General features: G+C 34.0%; 3 protein-coding genes across 3 annotated transcripts; 2 read left to right on the forward strand and 1 right to left on the reverse strand.

Moving 5' to 3' along the window:
* Positions 1-4,046: 4,046 nt before the first annotated feature.
* On the forward strand, positions 4,047-5,924 carry TRIADDRAFT_20245 (uncharacterized protein; the record flags this gene model as incomplete). Its single annotated transcript, XM_002108027.1, has 6 exons — positions 4,047-4,238; positions 4,413-4,485; positions 4,653-4,814; positions 5,189-5,262; positions 5,432-5,480; positions 5,578-5,924. Coding segments are annotated over 6 exons (897 nt in total), but the record flags the coding sequence as incomplete, so codon positions are not given.
* Positions 5,925-7,394: 1,470 nt separating this feature from the next.
* TRIADDRAFT_52154 (uncharacterized protein) lies at positions 7,395-14,129 on the reverse strand (the record flags this gene model as incomplete). Its single annotated transcript, XM_002108765.1, has 20 exons — positions 7,395-9,484; positions 9,578-9,768; positions 9,955-10,021; positions 10,134-10,214; positions 10,370-10,463; positions 10,602-10,630; positions 10,728-10,790; positions 10,871-10,970; positions 11,060-11,143; positions 11,226-11,309; positions 11,385-11,441; positions 11,541-11,609; positions 11,876-11,954; positions 12,042-12,097; positions 12,179-12,212; positions 12,335-12,381; positions 12,621-12,722; positions 13,363-13,458; positions 13,748-13,801; positions 14,088-14,129. 20 exons carry the CDS (start codon positions 14,127-14,129, stop codon positions 7,395-7,397), a joined length of 3,519 nt encoding a protein of 1,172 aa, XP_002108801.1.
* Positions 14,130-17,000: 2,871 nt separating this feature from the next.
* On the forward strand, positions 17,001-27,409 carry TRIADDRAFT_19489 (uncharacterized protein; the record flags this gene model as incomplete). Its single annotated transcript, XM_002108028.1, has 32 exons — positions 17,001-17,380; positions 19,110-19,236; positions 19,373-19,496; positions 19,699-19,796; positions 20,007-20,091; positions 20,262-20,410; positions 20,564-20,671; positions 20,951-21,065; positions 21,089-21,162; positions 21,622-21,693; positions 21,983-22,042; positions 22,134-22,198; positions 22,313-22,385; positions 22,480-22,683; positions 22,866-22,955; positions 23,039-23,225; positions 23,316-23,419; positions 23,504-23,660; positions 23,910-23,953; positions 24,162-24,243; positions 24,437-24,670; positions 24,745-24,793; positions 24,866-25,052; positions 25,144-25,233; positions 25,342-25,437; positions 25,556-25,652; positions 25,769-25,858; positions 25,963-26,032; positions 26,186-26,264; positions 26,382-26,495; positions 26,583-26,747; positions 27,263-27,409. Coding segments are annotated over 32 exons (3,816 nt in total), but the record flags the coding sequence as incomplete, so codon positions are not given.
* Between the last annotated feature and the right edge of the window lie 59 nt (positions 27,410-27,468).

The raw sequence follows: 27,468 nt of genomic DNA on the forward strand, positions 1-27,468 counted from the left end.
TGCAGCTACACGAGTACGTGTACAGTACAGGACTGAATGGCTAATCTGAAGTTCAACTGCAGCACGTACTGTACACTGAACAGCTAATTGGAAGTTCAACTGCAGAAACTGCGCGATACACCCGCGTCAGCCGACCATGGATTTCGCTAGAAGAAAACCAAAGCTTTACTACTCTACAGTACTATACACTGTACAGTACAGTGTACAGTAGAAACGAACCTTGTCGGTGAAGTACTGTAGACCAGTGACGGAATGTAACCAGTCTTGATCGTCAATAGTGAGTTATAAATGCGAGTAAAAACCAAACGATGATGAGCATTCATTAACTCGTTCAAGTTTCTCAATATAATCAAAAAATCTCATCGTCTGGCACAAAGGTAGAAATGGATCAACTGCATGGTCCTACTACTCCCTTAATATTCAAAAATGACAACTACCCTAACCCGAACATTAGCAGTGTACACTGTAGTTGTCATTTGAAATCTACTGGTCAAAATTGAGCAGTCGATAATACTACACACTACTGAGTGCAGACCTCTGCTTAGTCTGCTGTATTGTACTGTACAGACCGGTATTACCACGCGACTGTATACTGTACACTGTCTAGTTTTACAGCGACTGATAGTTTGTATTCGAGACTTGAAAGAAATAGAATTATTCAATACTGCGATAAAAAGGAATCAAAATATCAAGAGCCAATTGCTCAAGGTTGTACTGATCTGTCTGCATGGCATTGGAGCCAAATAGAAAGTCCATTTCTTCACAATTGAAAGACATAATTTAAAGCAACACTATCGCTGAACATCTTTCAACCATTTTACACTACTGTACAGTACAGTACAGGGTGCGCCACGCCCCTGTGGTAGAGGTCTTAGCCTATCGCGAAACGCTGGTGCACAGTCAGAGGTCAGAGAAGCTTTTTTTTCCTGTACAGTACTTCTAGTCTGTGTTTGACTGTAAGGAAGTACTGTACACTGTACGTTGTACTCTGAATTTCAAAGACTCCGTCCATACTGTACTGTACTGTACTAACCCTAACCCTAACCCTAACCTGAACCCTAATGTACGTACTGTACAGTATAAAATACAAAAGAATCGACGCACTGAATCCAGCTTGACTCATTGTCATTACTGTAAACTACAGTAGTACCAGTACTGAAGCTTTTTTTTCCTGTACAGTACTTCTAGTCTGTGTTTGACTGTAAGGAAGTACTGTACACTGTACGTTGTACTCTGAATTTCAAAGACTCCGTCCATACTGTACTGTACTGTACTAACCCTAACCCTAACCCTAACCTGAACCCTAATGTACGTACTGTACAGTATAAAATACAAAAGAATCGACGCACTGAATCCAGCTTGACTCATTGTCATTACTGTAAACTACAGTAGTACCAGTACCGTCATTGAGCTTCCCCTATAATAATCAAATCCTTGATCAAAATTTGTAAATTTGAACATTATCATCTGCTTTGCTAGTCAGCTCAAAGATGCAATCAGTGTTGAGGTTACGTACTGCTGTGCGACTTGGTCGAAATCTTACAAGGGGTACGTAAAAGAGATATTGCATTTCTGTAATTTGTTGCTTGTGTGATTTTGAAGATTGCGTTCAGTGTTTACTGGACCATAAGCCTACATTTTGCAAAAGAAAAGTCTGCATACTGTATATTTATTGTAACCGGGTAAACGAGGACCTACTTTGCACAATTATATTTTGAATTGTATTTTTGGGTTTCTGTTGTCATCCCTGTGATACCTCCTTATTCATGATTGAGTGTTGAGCGGTCATCAGAAATAAACGGACTGATTCAGTACCTCTTCGACCTGCTTCTATGACGCGATGTTGCAGTGAACGCACGTTTACCAACACTAGCCATCACGCAAAATATAAAAATACCAGTGTACTGATCGTTTAAGTTTCTTTTACAGTACTACGATCGATTAATACCTCAGTAAGGTTTCAGCTTTACATATCAAATATTTGTAAAGATTCCTATATGACCCATAGCAGAGCTACTGTAAAGTAGAGATCAACACTATGTCAATCAAGGAGTGCACTACCGCCGTCATTTGCTGTACACTTAAGTATCATCCTAATCACTATCGCAATTTCCTTATCTTACTGTTTTGTTATACCGAATGACATACTGTCCTGTATAGTATACTGTACAGTGTATAGCACGCCACTACTTCGGTCGACAGGACGATAATAGATCTATCTGCCGCCTTACAGAAGATTATAATAATTAGTGTTTTATGGAAATGTTGATTCCGATTATATTCAGTTTCTTGTAGGCTATATATACGATATGCTGTATACAGTTTGTGCACTGCGTTTTCAGTAATATTAATCTTTGTAAGCTTGTGCGGTTTGAGCTACCATTCAATATTCCAATATTTTTATTCTATGCAGTCAAATCGATCAGTACTGTTTGTGCGAGTTATCAGATCGCTGTTAGTAGTCCTACGCATATCGGTATCAGCTTTATCAATTTTACGACTTTTATGGACGATATCGAGAACTCCCTTAAGGTATGACTTCTGCCTAATTTCCAGAAGGAAGTCGCGGCTGACCGATGATTGGCCCGCATAAAAAGGATAGTACAGTACAGTACAGTGTGCTCTATCGATTTTTCCTAGCTTTTGACATTGATCAGCTTTTTTGAATGTTACTGTATCAGTTAGGCTATTAGCTCTATCGTCGACAATTATTTATACAGTACAGCATTTCAATTGAAATATACCTGCTACCTAGTACGACTGGTACGACCTGGGTTCAAGCAGAATATAAAAATAGTGTAGAATAAATTACAATAATAAATTGGTAAAAGATGTTTCTTTGATTGGTCCTTCTTTTGCGATTGGTCAATACCCTCAGCTGAGTGTCTGACGTATCGAACGTACTCTAGTCAATGGTGTGAGAACAATACACAACCAGATGGAAACGAGTGTGCATACAGTGTACTGTATTATAGAGTACTGCACTTTGTATTCAACTCTTTGACCCTTGATAATTAATGACCTATGTAAATTGATCCTGGAAATAAAATTCACTACAATTATTTCGCAATCAACCTACTGTACACGTCTTTCAGAATTCAGCGATGATTGCTGTCAAGTTGGTGTTATAAATAGTAAATAATAATAAATAATAAATGATAATATTGTATGTACCAAGTAAAATAGATATAACAGGCACTAATTCTAATACAGGATGATATCGTTTGCAATTGAAATATTGGCTAGAATAGAATTGCACCTTGACTGCTACATATAAAGCGTTTGGGTGTAAAAGAATCAACGCTGGAAATTGATATTTTATTTATGAGAATATATACAAAGCCAATAGCTAAGGTATAGTCATGTTCCAATTTTATAGGTAGACAACAGGCCCTAAGTAGCCAAATCTCAGCAACTGGCCAAGGTGCACGTCGTCTTCCTGTCATTATTGGTACAGCGGTCGGATTGTGCGCTGGCGGTCTATTGTATGAATACAATCGCAGAAAATGCTCAAGCGTAACCTACGCTGCTACAACTGAAAATCATCAAAACTCGGTAAGAAGATGACTACAGCTACGCTCCGTTATCCATATTAGTGCTATATTCACTCAATTAAAAAGTATAAATACTAGCATTAGAGAATTTTTTCAAAATTGGAGTTACATACTAAGTTTGTATACCATCTTACTCGTATATGCAGCTTGACCTCGTAACACTCGTATATGTAACACTCGTATACCTACAGTATAACTGTAATACACTGTACGTGTATATAGACTGTGAGTTGTGATTCAGTTCTTGTGGAATACCAACAATTGAGCAGTTATTTACTCTCTAGGCATCATCAGTTGATAGATATTGTGTAATCTACTCGTATGTGGTCACTAATTTTGCGGTAGCTGTTGCTACATTATCTCAACTATAATTCTAATTCGTTATTTTAGATTGAGTCAAGTAATTATGAAAGAAATAGCCAACCAATCATACTGTACTGTAGTGTACAATGTACATGTAAGATTGATTGCTTTTCAATACTCTTTTTGTAGGTTATCAGTTTGACAAAAGAACATGCGTTATATTTATGGATTCATGTTAAAGGAACTGCTGATCCTAAAGCGTGCGCAAAAGTTGCTGCAAATGTTCAAAAGTATGTCGACGGTATAATTCCTCCTAAAGAAGCCGATGAAAATGATGAAATATGGGCTGGCGTTGCTTTCGGACCAAGTTTCTATGCCAGGGTATTGCTGCCTTTGCGGTTTTTAATATTGTTCTAATTTACAAAACTTAAATACTGTACTTATAAATCTCTGCATAAATGAAAGATATTAGCTGTTATTCGATATCAAACATAGAGCACTTCCATTCATTGTATTAATGTAGACATGACAGTAATCAAAATCTTTATTACACAGTGCGGAGGTACTGTACATGAAAATTACGACTACCCTCACCGATCTGGTAAAAATGGGGACCTACCAAGCACAGGTTTTTATTTTATAATTTCAGCCAAAAATTTTTATTGGTACCATATCATCGATTCATATTTTCTTGAAAGTATAACTGAACACTTAACTTATAATTATTATGTCTGCAAAGATACTCTTACATTAATTATTGCATGTGCGTATATAATTTTTTGGCGTTTTATTTAGGTGGAGATATTTTTGTACATGCCAAGAGTAACAGTAGAGGAGGTCTTTACGAGCTAGCACAGGCGGTATTGAAAAATTTACCGGAAGGCTCGGTTGAAAATGTTGAAGAAGTATACGGATTTGTTTACAAGAATGGCAGGGACTTATCTGGTTTCATTGATGGTAAGACTTGCGTACCCAGTGTGGTAGATATGCAGACTTATACTAATAGTCCCATACAAACTATGCGATTGACAAAATCGAAGAAAATAGTTTTTTCTGCAGCAATGATCTTCTAGAATACATTGTAATAGCTATGTTGCAGTATATGAGAAAATACGTATATATACGATATCTTAATGCATTGCAATATATATATTAAAGCTAATATAACTCGTCAATTTAATCGAATAACCCTAACCCTAATACTTCTAAATAACTTTCATATCTGTAAATTCTTTAGTTATAGTCAGTCAATTTTGTTAAAACATTGACAAATAGTTTCTGCTGGAACACTGCACTTACGTACTAAACCATCTTAATTTCTAAATCTCAAGGAACTGAAAATCCAGCGGATGACGAAAGCCGTACAGAAGTCGCTATCAACAAGGAAACAGGCGGAAGTTATCTTGTATATATATATTCATAATTATAATTACCTATATTAATATAGAAGATTAATTACTGCCCCCTAGTTTATACTCAAAGTTAAGCATTCTTATTTCACATTAATACTCTGTCTTGCGTAGCATGTTACCGTTTGCACAAAATTCTCACATTTAATTTATTGCATGGGATAGATCACTCAACGTTGGATACACAAATTTAATGTTATCAATAATACGAAAGGTTAGCATCCTAACGTGTAGATTATAAGGCATTGTTGATACCACAGTAAGAGTTGCTCACATTTACTTATTGTTAATAATTTTGATATATTAACTAGTGAGTACAATGGAAAATTGGGTTGGCCGTAATATAGATGATAGCACTGAACAAAGACGAAAATCAGTAACATCGCATGTTGCTCGGATGACCAATGGCTCACAGTTTAACGCAGCTAAACCTTACCAGATTGTCCGCCAATCTCAACCTTACGGATTGAGCTCAAAAGAATCCGGACTCTTCTTTATAGCTTATGCTGCATCTCCGAAAAATTTTGAATATATGTTAGGGCGCATGGTTGGTGAAGGCCGAGACAATTTATCTGATGATATTATGTTGCTTACCAAATGTGTTACTGGAACTTATTGGTACGCACCTTCCTTGTCCGAATTAGCCAAACTAAAGTGAAGCTTTTAGGTTTAATTACAGTCACATTAGCTATCTATAGTGCGTGCAGACGCAGCATTATAAAGAAATTCAGCCATTTAGGATTCCTTACATCTTTGATAAAGTAGAGTAAACACTTTTATAGGAAGCTTTTTTTGGTAATGCTATCGTAACCATTTGTTAGCGCTATTTCTGAAAGTTATTGCTCAAAGTAGAATAAACCTTTAAAAAAAAAAATTTGGGGGACGATTTTGACTCAATTATGCCTTGGCTAGATAGGAAAATAAATTGCTGGTATTATGGACTAATCTGAGTGAATATACTGTATCGTCTAATTGAATATAGGCGTACACGTATAGTGCAACTCATACACTTCACTAAGTATTGTTAAAATTTTAACTCAAATGCGAAACGTTCACGTGCGATAATGTGATTAAACCGATAATACAGCACAGACAAAAATATTTATCATAATTTATTAATATAATACAGTATATTACGAGGCATTCGATGTTTTAAATGGCAAAGGGCCTTTATCAATAGCAGTGAATAACATTTGTGCAGATAAAAGAATGGTAGGAAGTACATAATTATCTATAAATAGGTAAAAATATAGCGGTTAATGTGCCATTCCTTGCATAAAAATAGAAATTAATAGTAAAAAATTTTAAATTTTACTGGCCATTACAATAATTTTCTGTCAACAATAATATATGCACTGTACTATATATATATATATACTCGTATATATCTAGTAGTTCTGGCATCAATTTTCATTTTTTAGATTTCAACCCTCGCGTGATAGATTTTCTTTAAGCTTGAAATGGTTAACAAGAGCTGTCATGAATTTCTTGACGTAATCATACTTTGCATGGTATAGAAAGTGAAAAGGTTGCCATTTACTTCATGGTACCAATTTTATCATTACTATGTGATGAAGGATTAGGTACTGCTAGCATTCTTAGCTATAAATGGTTTATCTTGGTTCAGCAGTTCCGATGTTTTGCCTACCATTATGAACAATAAATGAAAGCAATATTAAAATGTAGTGCTATGGTAGCGTACAGTTTATATAATTATTAAATGTTTATAAAATAGATCCCGAACCATTAAATTATCTTGTCAATACTACTCGAGATAGGCGATATCAAAGATTTGATTATGTAACCTATATCAAGTAATATCCACTGCCTCGCGTAATGTGTTCGTTGTGCTACGAAATAGGTTATCTAGCAGCTATAATCGCCGGAGTGTTACAGTACAGGTCGACGGGTTATAAAGAGTAGTTCTGATAGATAACTTCGCTACGTTGGAAATTGCTGACAAAGTCATCCAGACACTACAAAGGTCGCTATCATCAAAGCAGATTCTATGTAGGATTACTATTGGTGATAATCACTGCAATCATAGCGCATCCTCCATAATTTATTTATACGCTGATAATACTTCATTATATTTAGGCGTCATTATCTCAGCTTAATTTATCGATGTTTACCTTTTTTTCTTCAAACCTTTTAACCTGGATGTAGAATTTTTAACAAAACCTTTCTTCCTTCTTAGAAATGCATCCTGTAAAGTAACTTCTTTTGCGTTAGTGTCTCCCTCTTCGTGGCTACTGGGCTCAGAGGTGGCATCCCAGGGTGTATCTTTTTCTTGTAAAAATTTCCGAAAAGGCTGCATATCATTATATTCGTTTAACATGATACTATAATCAGCATCATCAACTTCATTCGTTGTGAACTCAGTGTTGTTATTTTCCGCATGTTCATATTCCAGATGTTGAGTCTGCTTTGCAGGTTCGCTTTCTTCACCAGGCCAATCGCCATAAATTATCAATGGTCGCTCTTCTAAATTCTCATTTTTAGCTAACAGCGTACTGCTTGATTCGTCTGTATGTACATCAGAGCTATAATTGTTCTTAGAATTATTTGACAATACTTTTGCAGTAGATCCTTCAGCAGTTTGATTGTCTTCTACCATTTTTGTAGTATTTGTTGAAATAGCATTGCGACTTACATTTGTGTCAGCAGGATCTAGGCTATTTAAAGGGTAGGAGGAAAACACACCGCCAAATGAAATTTGAATATCAGTCAAAGCGTCTGTATTTAGATTTTCTCGTAGGTGTTTCGTTGACGCATGCTCAGACTCTGAGCTTGGGCTAGTTTCACTTGACATTGTATAGGAACTAAGTCTTGCTTCTGGCTCAAGTTGTAAATCGGCATTCAAATCCTCTATTTTCTCTGAAAGTTCTTGCAATTGCGGTTGTTGGTGCTGATTGTCATCTAAAGTGGTACCATTTTCATTGTTGGCATTATAAGCGGATATTATTTGCATTGCTGGTGAAGATAGGTTACCGTCGTTCGATAGTTTATTTAAATTATCTATCATTATTTCTTTGTTTTTTATTTTACTATCGTCATCAAGGGCGTCAAGTGAAAAATGACCACCTAAATCAGATTCCTCTTCTTCCTCTGGAACAGGGGATAACATGAAGCCATAGTTATCGCTAGTGATATCCTGACTTGTACTGGAGGGATTGTGGTGTTTTATGTTTATTTCGTGCCTGTAGGTAGAATTTAATTCTTCTCCAAGTCTTTGAAGCTGAATTTTATTATCACTATCATTCACATTATTGCGATCCGATAAATTGACGTTGTTATAATAATTGGATATATTATCATTTGCTAATGGCACAGCAGGATCGAGCAACGGCTCATGTTCATTAACTGCATCTTCGACGATAAATTCATCAAACCATGCTTTCGATGAGTCTGTCTGTTTTTTGCTTTCAACATCATTTCTAAGGTTGCCATCAGCTACAACATTTTTGTCCCTTAATCCTTTTTCTTGGTTGTACAAAAGGCGCTGATGTTCTAGCTGATATTTTAAATCTTCGAGTTCCTTCTTCTCAGTAAATAGCTTAGCTTCTAACTCTGCGATGTTACTCGATCTTGCAGTTACAGAATTATTCAACGGAATTCGATCGGAACCTAGTATTTTATACCGTCCATTCGTGACGCTGCTATTCAATATACTTTCTTGGTACTGTTTCACTTTGTCACTAGTAATTACTAGGCTACTATTTTCTCTTTCAATATCGTTACAAGTAGTATCTGTAACGCTTGAAATAATAGCGCCTCCTATGTCATCTACATCAGAATTCTTCTTTTGCTCTAATAGCTTCTGTTGTGCCCACTGCCTTTGATCTTCCTTAATATCTGTTTCTACCTGACTGTCAGGTTTATTCGTTTCAAGCAATTTTTCTCGTGCATGAAATCTTTGTTGCTGCAAACTGTCGCTTTCATCTTGCGTAATTTGCCTAAGACCAGAAATGATTTCGGAATCTCGCTCTTGTTCTTGCAGCAATTTCTGTCGTGCCCACAGTTGCTGTTGTTCTTCGATATCTTTCTGTAGTTGCCTTTGCTGCTGTTCCAACGCAAGATTACGAGATTGTATTTCTAAAAGTTTCTTTTGTAAATCTTCCTGCGCTTGCTCTTGCTTTTCAATAGTCAAGGTACCTGATTCAGGCTTTTTATCTTGCATAGACAGCCTATCAATCTTAATCTTATAATCGGACTCAGCTATGAAATAAGAAATTTTAATTTAGCAAGTAAATACGGGTATAGCAAAGTCTCCATGTTTAATTAATCATCATTATTAATCCTTTATCATACTTTTGTCATCTTCAGTAGACTCTTCAATACCCTCTTCGGCGTCGTCAGCACTTCCAGTAATGACTGCAGCGTCTCTTTTGATTTCATTAAGCCTTTCAGTTTCTTCGGTGATTTCAGTTTTTGGTTTACTAGGGTATACTGGTGAGGAGTGTGTGTTTTCATTCTCAGGATCTGTGTTTCTAGATATATTTCTACAGTACATAGTAAGTAACGTTATTTATCAAAATAAATTTTTTCACTTACTCTAACTTTTACACCAAAATCCTTTACATTATATCATAATATCGATTAATAAGTAAGCTATAAGTTGCAGGTTACGTAACAAACTCTTAACGTGCCTATTTTGAATATTTTCCGATGGGATATTTTCCGTTGACTTTGCTATAGTAAGTTCAAAGTTGTTAAAATTAAAATCGAAACGTAAATTAGCGCGATAATTATACGCTACAGTTGAGAATAATTTTACATTTAATAATAATGATAATAATCTAGCGTAAATTTTTTCCGAAAACAACTTGCAGCAGTTGATTATATTATATTAATGTGTATAGCTTACTCTTGGAGTCGATACTGCTTAGTGATTCTCTTTGAAGACGAATTTTTTCTAGTAGCTTTTTCATTGGATCGGTTTGATCCACTATCAAGAAACGAAGTAAAAACTTAATTATTAATGCTGTTAAAACTGTCGCGGTAACAATTATAAATTATTTTGGCTTCTGATACAGAGCTAAGTTTAATTATCGTACGCCACATTACGCAAATATTTTATAAACTAAATTACACTTCACACACTTTCAGTATTTTCCTTCAAGTCACACATCTCGTTCTCATTGATTTCTTGTGTATCCTCACTATCCTGCCTAGAACAGCCTGAATTATCATTTTGCTGTAAAACATTAAAACAATACAAAAATGATCTGGTTGAGAATAGTTTCTCCACTTACAAGTCTGCTGTTAGTGATACGATTATAATTATAAATTAACAACTGCATTTTAGCTAAAATTAAATGCCACACATTAATACCTGTAAGTCATTTTCAACGTGTTCTTTATCTAAGGTAAAAGAAAAGAGAATTTTTTTTTATTGTTTAAAGCAACGCTGTTTGCGATTGATAAACTTTTTATTGCATTGAGACAAATTGATACCTACCAAGATTCTCACTGATTGAAGAATCAGACTTAAATTTCGATAGTAAGCGATCGTCTCCTAAATCTACGAATAATTTTGCCACTGGTTAACAAAAGATATGGTATACTAACAGCTAATAGTCCGTAACAAGAGTGTTTAATTACCAATGTCTGCAGAAAACAGATCTTCAAATTGCTCTTCTAATTTTGCTTGCTTATCTGCATCATCTTCAATCTTATGATTTAAAGGTTGAAATATATTGACCTATAATGATAAATTACGGAAAGTATCATCCTGTACATAGACTATTATATAACAGTTATATTCGAGAATATACATATTAACATGCTTACAGGTAAATTCGAGACAGCATTTTGTCTTCTTTGTCTATCCAAGAGATCATATTCTTGCAGCTCTGATATTAGGTCGTCGTAATCCTAGCCATACAAGTAGATTTTAAACGGCTATACGTAATGTAGCTTTATCATGATTTTTATCATATGTCATTCCTCATTGTACCTGCTGTAAAAGTACTTTCGTTCTAGCACTATGATATCGCAGTCGTGCTTTCTCATTGTATTCGTGTCGAGCTTTCTCTTTTTCCTAAATTTACAAATACACATATGATTGAAAATATTTCTTGGGAGACAGCATATAGTAATTTTAAATAAATCGTACTTTCTTTAGGAGCTCCATTCGTGTACTTTCCAGTTCAGCAGCACGCATTGCATTTTCCTAAGTGGCCATTAGTAAAAATCAATTCGTTAACTTGGGACAATGTCTTTTTAGTATATACCCATATCTATATCGATCGAAATAGTTCTTATGGTGTACCTGGTCAGGGTTAAATGTTTCTCTTTCAATGTAACGTTCAGGCAGATGATAACGTGTTGAGGCATAGCCCTGTACGTTAGTCAATTGTACACTGTTTCCTAAGCAAAAGAACCTGTTTGATTAAAACTTCAAAATAGATGTAATAAGTCTGTAATTATGGGTAAAATTAATTACCTTTAGAGTGTGCAGTCAGATTCTAGATGCGAAACAATTCAGAGTCAGTGCATGCAGTATAAAGATTAATAGAATGGCAATTACGAGTACGTTAAGGTGATGTTCAAATAGTACCCATACTGATTAAATATATATTACGTATATACGAAAATATGGCATACCAAAATTAGCTCAGACGTAGCAGGCTCTATCTTTTTCATCGAATCAGCCAGTTGACGCTGCTTTTCAACGATTCCTTTTCTAAAAGGTTTTAAAATTTTTACGGTTGTAAGTATCAACCGGTAATGGAATCATAAAATTTTTGAACATTTTATTTTTCATACATACTTGGCTTCAGAACGTCGAGATTCTTCTTCTGCAGTAGATGTTTTAATTTCTTGTATCTAATCGCAATTATTGTATGAACGATACATTTAATATAAAGCCTTTCTGGCAGGGATAGTAAAAATTTGCTCTTGAATTACCTGTTGAAGCGCTTTTTTGTGCCTAATTAATGCCCTATATTGTATGTTAATAACGCATTTGGGGTATATTAGGTAAAAAGTAATTTATCGCCATAAAAGATTGAATTACGTATCAGAGAAAGCAGTATATCTTGACTTTAAGACTGATTGTCATACCGAGCCTTTGCATCAGATGAAACTTGCTTCGGTTCAGCTGTTACCACCTAATTTAATAAAATCTATGTTAGCAAAGCATTTAATTCACTACATAAATTATACTATTCTTGATGTTAAAAATTTGTTTTTGTAATTTCGTGACATTAGAAAAAAATGGATATGTAATGAGGATTAATATATACGGCTGCATAACATACGTAGTATAGCATATTGTCAGCAATTCTTTAATGTCTGTTAGTATAATAGCTAAGCATAAAAGTAACTTATCAATTATCGAGCGTTTTACCTGAGTAGCCATGTTATGTCCATGACCTACGTTACTTAAACTATTTTGATATGTACGCTTTATTATATGTAGTTTCACGTCTTGTTCTTTCTGATATTTGGCCTAGAAATCAGTAGTAATGCCAAGACAACGTTAAGACATCATTTTTGCAAGATATTTCTTATTAAATATTCTGTACACAGTATTGCGATAGAGCAGAAGTCACATGAAGTGATCCTAAATCTAAATATAATTGCAGCTTTGTCATCACTGTGTAGAGGCCTTCAAATTGTATAATATATACTGGCACAATCCGCAGTTATCTTTAGCAAAGTGTATAGCAAAAAGAAAAATACTACCTGTACTAGAAATCGACTGCAGTATTACAGTTTTACTAAAAGGTATTTCGGTGCAAAAATGCAGTCATTAGTGGAAAAGAATAGTAAGCCAATTTTTAAGCTATTAAGGAGATATTTTAAATTTTTGCTTACTTGTAAAATTTATTACTAATCCTGTCGGTAATACCACTAGCTAATACTGTAGATTAACATTGAACAGTCTGCCTGTATACTTTCATTACAGTACTGTACTGTATAATATATATCGTATACTCGTAGTTTAGCAAAAGTACAGTTCAGTAAGTGGATAATGTAATCGTAGCGCATTTATTAGTAGTATCTCGTAAAAGATGGTATAAAATTGTCGAGAAATACAATGCATTATTGCAAGTATGATACTATAAATACGCTATTAATGAAGTAACCTGTATATGTTTTGTTATCAGTTCAATTTCATTATCACGCCGTTCTTGAAACTTTTTTCTTAACTGAGAAGCAATTCTTTTCTCTTGTTGGCGTACCTAAAATGAATCCTAGTTAGCAATGCCGTCATGATGAAACGGAGACACTATGTAATATCAATGATTCGATGTGAGAGGCGGTATAACAACTGTAAAGTAGTTTTCCTTCATGTCATTATGAAATTAGATTGATCTGTAAACTACATGAAAAGAGAATCAATCCGGTTTAGCTGTTGTCTAATTAGATAGAGCGGCAACCGTTTTGCCATTATGGAGATTCTACGCAATTTGGTTGCATTTGGTGATTGATTGAAAATGATACACCTACGTATCCTGTAGTAAGTCGTACCTGAATTAAGCGTAGTTTTCGTCTTCGCTCCCGTTCGGCTTTTTGGTGTTCAGCCTAGTCAATAGGATTATAATTAATAAGCAATTGAGTTATTTATGTTGATTAGCTATGAATGTCAATTTGTCTTGGAATACAGTAATACCATTACTACAGTATAGACGTCAGCGCAAATTGTACAGTATTATTGTATTTTTTTTTTGAAGGCAATTTCGAATACTACTACTACAGATTGACAATGATAAGACAATCCTCCATATAGGATATTTCTGAATGAATAAGTTAAGACATAAACAAGTTTAAATATCCATGGAGTACTCTTACAGCCTAATTGATAGCTTACCTCTTGAATATGATTGATATATTTCTCATTGGATTTGGTCATGTTGTCATCAATACCAAATAGCGTCCAACCAATGTCAGATCCTGTACAACATTCTAATTGTAGGTATTCTGCCCAATGATCGGGTTCAGAAAAGCTGCAGTAACCAAATTTCAACTTTATCAGCCAATACTTGATAAAACCGAAGATATTTAAGATGATGGCGAGGTACTAGTATATCAAAATTCAATGAGATGTGCAATTTGACTAAATTGAGAGAGAAAACTTTCAGTGAAATTTTTGGCAATGTTTTCAGCTTTACAGTATAGTACAGTGTACAAGGATACTCAGTAGTACAGTACTGTACTGTGGCGCAGCTGTAACGGATTGACGGCACTGTACTGAGTCTACTGTATAGAATTTTTTAAAATTGCCCGCGCTGCTAACCGCTTCAGCCCTAAAAGTAACTCATACAGTATCATGTCATGGTCTTCTTGCAGTCTGCACAGTGTACAGTGTACAGTACTGTGGGTTGAGTTAGTACCGTACTGTACACATACAATGTACTGTACTGTACTGTACAGTGTACAGTACTGTAGAGTACAGACTCACCATTGAAAGTTCGTACAGTACTGTACAGTACTGTACACTGTACTGTACAGTACAGACAGTACTGTATTGGAGTCTCTCAATTACTGTAGCAAACTGTACTCAGAACTGCAAGGGTTAGACTCAGTGTTAGTTCATATTGTATGTTACGGGTTGTTTATTACAGTACTTTGCGCTATTTTACAAGCTACAGTTTAAAGCGTACAGTACAATTGAAGATACATGTGTGTACTGTATGGTGATAAAGGACTCATTGGTGTACAGTAGATGAATTTACTTTTGCAGTGTTTCATTTGTTAAAGAGAATTCAAAACTTTGTTCTGTGTAGAATGAGATACAAAATTTTTAGACACTTTAGTGGAGCTTTGACTTTTCCATATCCCACTCACCCACCCTTGAAACGAGCAGCGCGGGGGTATTTATACTGTACTGTACTCAGTAGACCTGTCAGAGGTTCGGTTCGGTTCTACAGTACTACAATACAGTACAGTACTGTAGTAAAAGTACTGTACGCTACAGTACTTTTGTACAGCATACAGTACTGTACACGGTATAAAGTCACTGAACCTCTGGCATGTCTATCAAATGGTAATACTATCTGTTAATTATAAACAAACCCTCACATTATCGTAAACCGTCAGCAAAGCGACGGGAGTTTGCACTAGTACTGATTGAATCAAATGGCGACGAATGGGAACTGAAACGGTGCTTATGGACAGTAGATGGGTATTTGTACTGAACCGGTTACGAAAATGGTTAACCGATTAGTTCAATAGTGAACTGGTCCTATGTTTGGATGCAGTGAATTATTTTACTCATTACACTGTACCAAGTCCGATATGAAGTGGTATTGTCTATAGTATATTCAACTCTGAGGTCTAGTGTGCAGTACTGTACAGCAAGATTCACTTCGGTGGCACTAAGGAAAATAAACTGTGTATGCCGAATGAAGCCCAAAGTACGGACATCCTTCTACCTGTACATATCGATTTTGAACTGGAATGTTCACCCATTGCAACTTTCAGTTTTCGACGCCATCTTGTCATCCAAGCTAGTCGTACAGTACATACTGTACAGTACAGTACTTTATTTGGAAATTTACAGTGTACAGTACAGGACTGGTCGTAAAAGAAATACTGTACTGTACTGTACAGTACTGTACTGCCTGACCAGTTTTCTACAGTACAGTACTGTACTCTATCTAGTACAGTATATTATACTGTACTTGTACAGTACAATATAGTAGAGACCTACTGTACTGTAGTTGACCCCTACAGCGAATGCAGGCGTGCCCTTGAGGCTTTCTTTCATATTGAATCATAATAGCCGTTTACAGACTGTCTGTACACTACTGTAAATTACAGCTCCATCGATTCCTCCTCCAGCCGGAGCAATCAAGTTGGCGTAAAACATCGTGGAAAAGATTGAAGTAAAATGACATACTCTGATGATGAGGCTCCAAGGTAATGCAACCAGTATTGCATGATCCGATATTAATGCATTTCTTGAACTGAAATACTGGCTGAAGATATTTGGATGCACTCGTATCATGTTAAGCTACATTAAGTGGGGGTCCACTATCGCACAGCAGTGTAAAGTCAATTTTTAATTTCCAATCATGATCAGCTAAAATTCATAACTTGTTAGCAGTGGAACTACAGTCAAATTTTGTGTACCACTTGTTTTCCATTCTAATTTTCCTGTTAGTGTACAAATTGAAGCTACATCTAGGGAATAAACTGGTTAGCCGGTTCCTTCACTATCAACTAGGTTATACTCGCACCGAGTTACAAGATGAAATGTGGACTGAATCAATCATCCATTTTAAAACATTGAATTCACTCTAATCATCTTTATCTTTCCACCATCATTTACTTCCAACTCTTGCATCAATTTATACCGGTGTGGATACAAATCGAGTAGATTGACTAGTCCATACAGTAGGTGTGCCTATCAACATACGCCAGGAAAATTTCATTCATCCAATAGCTATTAATTATTATACTCGTATAGGGATAAAATAACAATAATAATAAGCCATCGCTTCGCATATCATAGTAACAAAACAGTCCTACAAATAACACTCGGAAAATTCATCGTGATATGCAATTTATTATCATAAAGGTACTACTAGACTGATTGAAATGCTGCCTTTTACTACTAGATAGTAAACTCAAGTTAAATTCATCTGGATCATTTTCATATATACTTCTACTTCTACAGTACATACAATAATTCATATCTATTACCTCTCCATCTCAATACATAGACAACTAATAGTACTGTATATATTTTAATGTCATCGTAACTAGGCCACAGCTAGCACCCTATGTCAAAGCCAATATTCTATCGAAATTATCCATCTGGTGGGTTTCCAAATTAGTCATCACTGGATATAAGAAGCCCATTGACGCAAGTGATATTTGGCCATTGCCTGAAGAGGAATTAGTCCAAGCTAATTATGATACATTTGATAAATTATGGAATGAAGAATTAAAAACGCATGGAAAAGAAAAGGCATCCATAGCAAGGGTCTTCATTATTGCATTTCGCAAACGATTATTGTTGACTTTTCTTCTTTACTGTTTTGTAACCGCTTTAAGTATTGGTAGTTCGGTAAGTAAAGACTATGTGATATTGCTTAATTCATTATATCCTTTACGTCATAGCTTAATGTTTGCTATTTCTCATTACAAAACTTTCGCGTCTACCTTGTGCGTAGGACTGTAAAACGAAAATTCAACTTATCATACTTTATCGTTAATGATGGAATTTTCGATCCCTCGCTCTTTCTACTTCACGTACTCTACTTGTACTTTTTACTTTACTGTACATGATTACTGTCGCTTCACACTGAGCATATTTATCTTTCAAGCAAATTTATGTTTTCCCCTTATTTCTATGAAAACAATCATCTTAAAGAGCGCTCTCTCTCTCTCTGTCTGTGTCATAACAGTTGCATACTTTTTTGCCATAACTCGAGCCTGTTACTTCTGTAGCGCGATACAGTACTAACTATACTGCATAAGCAAATATATCACCAATCATATGCTTAATTCAAGTCCTTATTTACCCCCATTTTCGCTAATTCGTACAGTGTATATGATATATATTTAAGTTAAAGTCCCAAATGCTGTTCTTATGCATAATAACCAGTTAGTATGTGCAGTATAATAGCTAGTCAAAAGTTTGTATATACTCAATTAGTAGTCAATATTATACGCCTTGGATAGTAACCACCCCTAACTAAAGTTGCAAGCTTGAACCGGCTATTATAAAAGTGAAGTATACGAATACATTAAACTAATCATTAAGTCCATAGGTGAAATTTAGGCTATTTTTTCATTAATTTTCTTACTCTTTTTCGATCTTTAGCCGGCTAATAAGCACAATAGCCTATTTTAATATACTCTACAGTACAGTAATCAACCCTGTAAAAAAAACATTATGACAATCACTATTAGCTTGCTACCAAAAATGATAATTATGCAAAATCCTGATGATTGTAAACCTCTTCGTAAATAAAAATGATATTTAAGAGTTTAAGCTCAATCATAAGTATAAAAATAATTCTAAGAGTACCATCAAAATTACTATGATTTTAGCTTATAGCCTTGGAGCTTATCAGGTTTTCAAGTGACATGGATGCTTTACCAAGCAAAGGATATCTACTGGTAAAAATTATACAAATAATGCTATCACATAGCTATTCAAACTATTTGCATATTATGAAATATATTTATTACGGGTTAATCCTGATAATCCTGTATGGTATCAACGTATTTAAAAGTAAAATTATACAAATAGTGCTATCTCATAGTTATTCCAATTATCTGCATAACATGAATTATTTTTATACGAGTATTTCCTGACAAACGTATGCAATATCTATATAAGAGTAAATTATACAAATAGTACTCTTATGATTATTCAAATTATTTGCACATTATGAAATATACTCGTATTTTGCAGACGAATGGTTTCTAATAAGTGTTACAGCATCCATTCAAGAGTAATAATGCTTGCATTAGTAATAGTATAGGTTGGAGGTATTCCATTCTTACTTATCCTATCCGTTTAAGTAGTAATGAGTTTCTTGTTCCTGTATAGTAGCCTCCATATACATTAAAAGTACCGCACGATAAGGTTTTAGTAAAGGTATGAAGTTGTATAATAAGGGGAGATAAATATGCTTTATTAGGTTATAATTTATTAATAGCATCTTGTAGAATCTGGCCTCGTAGTATTTCGCGTAGATGTATAGTACTATTATTACCGGTATACTGTAAATTTTAATAGGATACAACTACTTCGGGGTCTTCACTTAGCTATAACGACGCAATTATTTCACAATCTTGCTCAGAAATAAGGTGATGATACATCTTATTATCCTTGCTAGGCATTCGGTCTGGTTGGTATAGAAATAACTCATAGCGTGTTTTACGGTTTTACATGGTACAGTAGTTACATTACTGGTATAAGAGCTAGATCGATGGCATTCGGTTTGGTTTTTCACAAAATTGTACGATTACGAAGCGCTTCTACAAAATCAATGGGAGAAGTAAGTACAGTATAACAATTTCGATGCTATATTCCATAATCGCCTTCTATATTTTTTTCTATCGCAGAAACCCGTTGTTGAGAATAAATAGCCTGTTGCATAAGTAGCTAATCATAATTTATTACCGTTTTATTAGTTAGTGAATATGTGTGCCAACGATGCTCAGCGTGTCTTCCTGTCAATGTTATTTTTTGGAATTAGTATCTGTGGGTTTGTGTTTTTGTTACAAGATTTTAGCTGCCCTTATTGTCTTCTACAAAGTTATTTTTAACCTTTTAATATTATTTTTAAAAATAACAGCAATACCTATCATTGCGATTGCATTATTCGCCGCAATGATATATATTATCGGTCCTGTTTGTCTCGTTGCTGCTGGAGTATTTCTAGTTTCTATGATGTCGACGGTAATGTGTTTTTACTAGCTTGAAAATCTATGATTCCTGTAAGTGTAACAAGACATAGCATGTGATACCGGATACGAATATTTTCTTTTACAGATATATTTTGGCAAATACATAAAAAAATTACGTTGTAAATCGTTACTCTACGGAGATCAAAGGGTACATCTGAACTATTACAGATTATAATCATACGTATTCCCTTGCTGAGATTGTTTAATTACTATATTATGATCTATTATATAAGGCTATGAATGCATGAAATTATATGTTATAACATTTCTCTTCAGGTCTTAAGTTTTTGGTAATAATCTATACTTAAAGTTAAATTATTCATATTTACTCTCCGTTAATTAATTTTATCAATTTTAGGTACAACTAATAAGTGAAATTATCCGATGCATCAAATTAATCAAGATGTTTACTTGGGAATCTTCTTTTCAGTCTAGAGTTAATTGTAAGTTATAACATCGCGATATTGAGTTATTTTATTAATATAATATTTATCGAACTTTTTTTGTACAAAATGCCAAATAATAATTAATGTTATCACATTAGCTTAAATCGCGTCGGAAATATGTGTTTATGTATTTATTTATTTATTTTTATTATATCACAATGGTTTAGTTCTCCGTAGCAAGGAAAGCAGGTGGCTAGAAAAAATCGGTTACATTTCACGTTTTACTGGCACATATATCGTGTTGGTACCTGCGGTAGCGATTTCTTTGACTTTTTTAACTAACTCTCTACTTGGTTTACCGATGACATCAGCTAAGGTAAAGGAGCTGCTAGTAGTACTCATGATTTATTACCATAAATACTCGTATTTTGGAATATCAACTACAATCAAGCTATAAACTGTTATAACTTAAGACTGTAACTGCTTCAAGCCGGATAATTTAATTTTTATTTTGCCTTACTTATCTTAGGCTTTTACGGTGATGCTCTTATTAAATGGTTTGAGACTGGTTATAGACATATTTCCTTTATTCGCGAGTCATTCGGCGGAAACACTTGTAGCTTTCCAGCGCTTTAAAGTAAGTTGTATTATTTGTTTTATGTGTCAAAAGCTTTTATAATCTTGTGATTGTTGCAACTACAGTATGTTTGCTAATCTTCAATAGTATTAAATTTTTATTGCATTGATTGAATTATACAATTTTTTACCCTTATGCATTATATTGCTGTACATTATAACCCGTTTTAGCTAACATAGCGTATCGTAACATAACATTTATTACGAAGCTAATGCTATACTAGCGATATGGGCAAGCTATACTAATAATCTTTGGCCGCTGCTATTTATTTTACTATAGAAATTACTTCTTATGAACGAAATCGAGGCTACCGGTCAAGTGTCATCTGACAGCGGATATGTTATATGTATTAAAGATGCAGAATTTATTTGGGAAAAGGTAAAGATAGATTTACGTCAATATTAGCTAAACCTTAAGTATTTAATAGTTATAAATTTCAAATTAAATATATTCGTTCTACTATTAATTTAAATTTTGATAGGTTAATGAAGGTGTTGATGTGGGTGCTGATGGTATAGTGGATATACTTAATTTATCTTTAATACTTTTACACTCATTTCTTGATAAATATGAATTAATATACGGTATTATGATAAAAATCCATTGTGTTACGTCACGTTTTAGTTAAGCATGCGAGATATACATGCATCCATGCTATAATATTTAGTCTACTAGTACGTTATTTATTATACGTATAGATTATTGTATTTGAACTTAGTTTTTACTTAGAGTTGATGTTACTTTACTGAATTTAAATCTACGTATTCGAAAGTTAACTCCATTATTAACTCTTTCATTGGTCTGTTTTACAAAATAGTCTTTTCTTTGAAGAGTATAAACCTTGAAGTTCCAAAGGTCTGATAAATAATCTGTGAAAGTCTGTCTCATCATGTGTTGCTCATAAACTGAGAATTGTCTTAATATGTTTACAATTTGATACGTATAAATAGGGTCAGGTATTAGGTGCCTGTGGTCGAGTTGGCAGTGGCAAATCTTCCTTGGTATCAGCAATACTCGGAGAAGTATGGAATAAAATGCCTAATATAGTCATACCTAATAGTATTGAACCAATATTCGTAACAATAGTTCGTTATTTGTAGTACTCTTTCTATTTTCGATGTTTTTGCATATCCGGGTATGCGTATTCGAGGATATATACAACGCAGTAGAATCTGACATTCACGCCCGTAATATGGCTGATTTGATTGTTAAGCAATATCAAAAGCTGAAAAATAGTTATAAAGTGTTACATGTGATAGAGCAAATTGTTTATTCAGTAAATTATGACTTCCTTTTCTGTCATGTTCGTAGATGATTTGTCGACGTGGAGAAATTCGAAGAGGAGATTCAATAGCGGTAGTCACTCAACAGGTTAAAACAAATATCAGTGGATCTAAATTTAGCACTGTGTCAATATTTTATACCTGAACACGTTATTTGAAATAAATTTGTATTTAAACAGCCTTGGATTTTTAATGAGACTTTGAGAGAAAATATTTTGTTTGGTAGTAAATATGATTCCAAGAGGTAAGCTTTTGCAGTGGGAACTGCTTGCAATAAATTATCAACGCTAGTAAATATGAATAAATAATGATACAGTACTTGATTATGATATCTAACATACTCTGACTACTCCCTTAGATATTACGACGTTTTATCTGCGTGTTGTTTGACAGCCGATTTAAAATGTTTGATCGCTGGTGACAGAACTCTGGTAGTCCAATATTTTCCAATATGATATTAACTAATTTGTACTTGGCTATTTACACTTATTTTATCCTAATCTTAATTTACGCATCGTATACTAGATTGGTGATAGAGGAATTAACCTCAGCGGTGGCCAAAAGCAAAGAGTCTCCTTAGCTCGTGCAGTTTATGCAGATAAGGAAGTATACCTCCTTGATGACCCATTGAGTGCAGTAGATACAGATGTTGGAGAAAAGATATTTCATCGTTGCATCAAAGGATTATTACGTTCAAAAACGGTCTTATTAGTAACCCATCAATTACAGGTATTGGAATACTTTATCCGTGTATATTAAACATGCTTGAATAATATTACAAATGGTTTAAAATGTGTCTCGCATATGCAAATATTCTCAGTTTATAATATTTGCGAAACTAGGCGTAATTTCGGAATGGCTAATATTTATACTAACATCGTATGTTTGATCGATGTACTTTTGCTTATTAGTATTTAACTGGATGTGATTCCGTATTGCTGTTGGAAAACGGTATAATTGCTGCTAGAGGTACACATGATGAACTTATCAAAAAAAGCAAGGTATCAAGGATTCCGATTAAATATTTAATTTGAAAGAGTGAATAAGACATTTTTGCATATAAATATACTACTAATCCTAATAGGGATATAGGGAGCTTGTGGAAAATTTAAAATCTAAAAAAGACAAAGAATCTCACGAAACAGTAGGATTTCGGGAAAGCACTAGTACTTTTTCCAGTATTAAAAGCGATGAATTTGTTGCTTTCGAGAAAACAAGTGACCAGGGTGTTGACATTAACGTTTATCTGAAGTTTTTTAATGCTTGTGGAGGTTTGTTTAACCAGTTGACAATCTACTTTAAGTTAGTAATATTTAATGACAAGTGATCTTAACATTATTTCGCATTCCTCCAACGACTAGGTCTACGTGTACTATTCCTTTTACTTCTTATGTACATAGCTATTACTGGCTGTCGTGTATTTTCCGATTGGTGGCTAGCAAGATGGATTAACGATAGCCTAACGGTTTAACAACAATTGTGTACTTAATGATACACTATATTAACTTATGATCGCTATTTGCTTAGAGTGTACTGTAAATTTTTATAGGTAGATGTTGACAGTAATAGAACTTTAACGGATGTATGGAATTCAAGTGAACCTATGCCGCCTATTCCGGCGAAGTCCTCAAAATCACAAATTGATATAATTGTTTACGGTCTTTTGGCACTAATTAACGTTCTGTTATTCGTGCTCAAAGCGATATGTGTGTCGAAGGTAATTTTACTTAATTCCAAAGATACTTTCGGTGGTATCTGAAATTAACCTTTGGTATATCACTAAATTTTATAAGGATACGAAAAGAGATTTATTACCTTATTCATCTTAGTATGACTTTACCCTAGTTTACGTAGTTAACTAGGTATAGCATTGGAATATATTCAATCTTGGTAGATTTGCAGTAGTTGAGTATAAGATCTGCTTGCTGAACTAATCTTCTTTATATTACAGATAGCGCTTAAAGGGTCATCTTCTTTGTGTATGAGTGCTTTCCAAAAGGTGGATGTTGAAACATGCTCTTGTCTTTTATGATCTAACGTCTTAAAAAAATTTTTAAAATCGCTAATTTATTCATCATTATTTGATTAAATGCCTGATACTGACATATTTAAAAATAAATAAAACGGACGAATCGTCAATACTGAATTTTCTTCTAAGATATTTTAATCCTAGCATGTTAAGTAATTTAGAAAATTTCCATTCGTAGATATTATCTGCTCCAATGTCTTTTTTTGATACAACGCCATCCGGAAAAATTATTAATAGATTTTCCAGAGATCTCGACGAAGGTAAATGCATTGTCTTCTCCTGAATAATATTGCTAGATTTTTTGCATATCTATACTTGCCAAATGGCTAGGTATGAGAGACTAAGGATTCGTTCTAGTTAACTTTGAAAGAATATTTGTATTGCTATATATATATATATCTAAGGCAATGAGTACGCTAATCTTTGAAATTACTATTTAAAAATCTTATTTAGTTGATACGCAACTGGTATTCTACGCAGATCGAGCTATCTCACTGGTCCTATTAACTGTGGCAACTTTAACGATAGTATCAATAAGTTATCCATGGATTTTATTGGCAGTATTTCCCATGATCTTCGTAACTGGAGCGTTGGCTTATATCTTTAATAAAACAAATCGTGAGCTGAAGCGGTTAGACAACGCTAGTAGGGCGCCTGTAATGACCCACTTAACTGCTACAGTTGAAGGTTAGCTCATCTGTTATATTGTTATCAAGCATGATTACCAGTTACTTAGCTGTTATGATATTTCAAATTTTTAGGACTGACTACCGTTCATGCCTTCAATAAAGTAAAACAACAGGTTGAAATGTAAGATTATACTAAAATCGTCTTAATACAACTAGTAAATTTATAAACTTATAGATGGTTCTACTTTTCTAGATTTCAGAAGTATTTAGATAAAAATTCGTCAATTTTCCTTACTTACTGGTGTGTCAACCGGTGGGTTGCTATTCGTGCAGACTGGATAGCTATAGCTCTAGTTGCGATTTGTTGTATTCTTGTTACTGCCCAGAGAGGCTTAGCGCCATCTGCGTATGCAGGGCTTGCCTTATCCTACGTGCTCCAGGTACATATTTTTAGTTTGCCACGCTATTGTTTTCATAATGGTCGTACTTGCAACTACTATGTTTTTTTCTAAATTTGCTTATATACTTTAGCTAAAAGGATTGATTCAGTTATCTGTGAGATACGTTCTTGATGTCAATTCACGCTTTACGGCTGTGGAGAGGCTAATTGATTATACGGAGGTACTTCTGCATAACACCTTTATACTCTTATAACTATTTGCAAACTGCACTTGACAAAGCAAAGCAAACCCAATTTCATTTATACTACTGTAATTCCTTACGTTATAGAACTTGGAAACTGAAGGATTGTCAACATATTCCAAGCCTTTGTGCTTACCAGATAAGTGGTTAAAGCATGGTCATATATCATTTAGTAACGTAAAAGTATGTACCATATGGCTTTTAGCTAAGGATGTTTGCTGCTTTTCTTAATTTTTCCTATTTTAACCGAATACTACCCAACATTCAGCTTAAGATTAATATTTGACATATCCACGCGTAGGTAAGATACAGGCCAAATTTACCGATTGTGTTAAACAGAGTTACTTTTTCAATAAATGCGCAAGAGCGAATCGGTATAATCGGAAGAACAGGAAGTGGTAATGCTATATAAGCCAAATATACAGTGTAGACGTAATTTAATCTTATCCTAAGAAATATCGATAGATATGAAATAGCAGTAAAATATTTCCTTTCTTTTTAAAATGTTCATTAGGAAAATCTTCACTTATGGCATGCTTATTTCGTTTAACTGAGATTGAGAGCGGTAAAATATGTATCGATGGCATTGATATTCGTGATATAGGTAGTAGATTCGCATTAACTAATCTTATTACAACATCGTTTAACATAAGTGATACCTTTACCACCCATAAAATATTAATATCGTGACGTGTATATCTACTATAGGTATTAAAAATCTGCGCTCTAGTTTGTCGATGATCCCTCAAGATCCATTTTTATTTGCAAATACTCTCAGGTTTAATTTGTTATATTGCAATCAATTTATAATAATTCATTCAGTATATGAAAATAAAATTGAATAAAATTAATCGCTGAAAATAAAGGCATCGGTAAAAAATTTTGTTCACGTGATATTAATTCTTATTATTAATACTACTATCATTTCTAGGAAAAATCTAGACCCATTCGATGAATTTGATGATGAAGAAATTTGGTCAGCTTTAGAGAAAGTGGAATTAAAAGATAAGGTATTTCCGAATTGTTTAGATAAATAAGCAAGTTGATCTTGTTATCTTCATCTTACATTCATTTATATAAAAATTTCTCTTCAGTACTACTTACTGCTAAAGTTGTCTACTTTATAGATCAATAGCATGACTGATAAGCTATATACAAATGTGTTCGCTGGTGGAAGTAATTTTTCACTGGGTGAAAGACAGCTTCTATGCTTAGCTAGAGTGTTACTGAAGCCGAGCAAAGTAAATTTAAATGATACTTAGACTTTATACATTTTAAGTATTAGTTTATTAGATTAACTTCTCATACTCTTATTTGAATTCGCGTAGATACTGATGCTTGACGAGGCTACCGCATTTATGGATACCAAGACTGATGCTATCATTCAGCAAACATTGATAAAGGAATTTAAGGGCAGTACTGTTCTCGTTGTTGCTCACCGCCTAAATACCGTTTTAAATTGCGATAGGATTTTAGCTTTGAGTGCAGGAAAGGTAAACGACAACTTACCGTATCTGGTCTTTTTATTTACCGTATATATATGATAAACATGCTCTGTTTCAGTAAATAAGACACATAACATGAGTCTTTGTGAAATTCATAAATGATTTAATTTATGCTAGGTTATCATTGTTGATTTTGCTATGTAAAATCTTTACTCTTTAATCTTTCAAGTTGATTAAATTTGGTCATCAAAAATACCGTAATTACAGTATTAATATTTATAATATTTAAGATGGCTTAATTATACATTCATACTAGAGATGTTATCCGAAAGAAGCAGAGTGACGACAGAAATCAATTCATGTCTATATATGATTACGAGTACATTGAAATGCATGCGTTAATTAATAATGCAGTCCTATATATTCTTTAAAATTTATAAATTACTTATCTCAGCAGTAAACGATTGACTACACCAGTGTAGCCATTTGAAATTTTTTTCTACTGAAGATATGCTAACAGTGCATTAATGGTATGGTTTGTTGGGATAATTATAATCTGTTAGGTTGTGGAATTTGATACACCCAGAAAATTAATGAAAAGAAGGACTTCTAAATTTAAGGAATTAATAATAAAAGGTGGTATCGATTACGAATCATGGGAAGTCTTTGGTAAAACGTTGATTGGGAATAACAAACAGACTATTGTTTAATATCGGACTTATACGTACATTACGTTGTTCCTTAAAGTGCTGGCAATATGTGTACCGTA

The sequence above is a fragment of the Trichoplax adhaerens genome, genomic scaffold, assembly GCF_000150275.1.
Source record: "Trichoplax adhaerens TRIADscaffold_1 genomic scaffold, whole genome shotgun sequence".
NCBI lineage: Eukaryota > Metazoa > Placozoa > Uniplacotomia > Trichoplacea > Trichoplacidae > Trichoplax > Trichoplax adhaerens.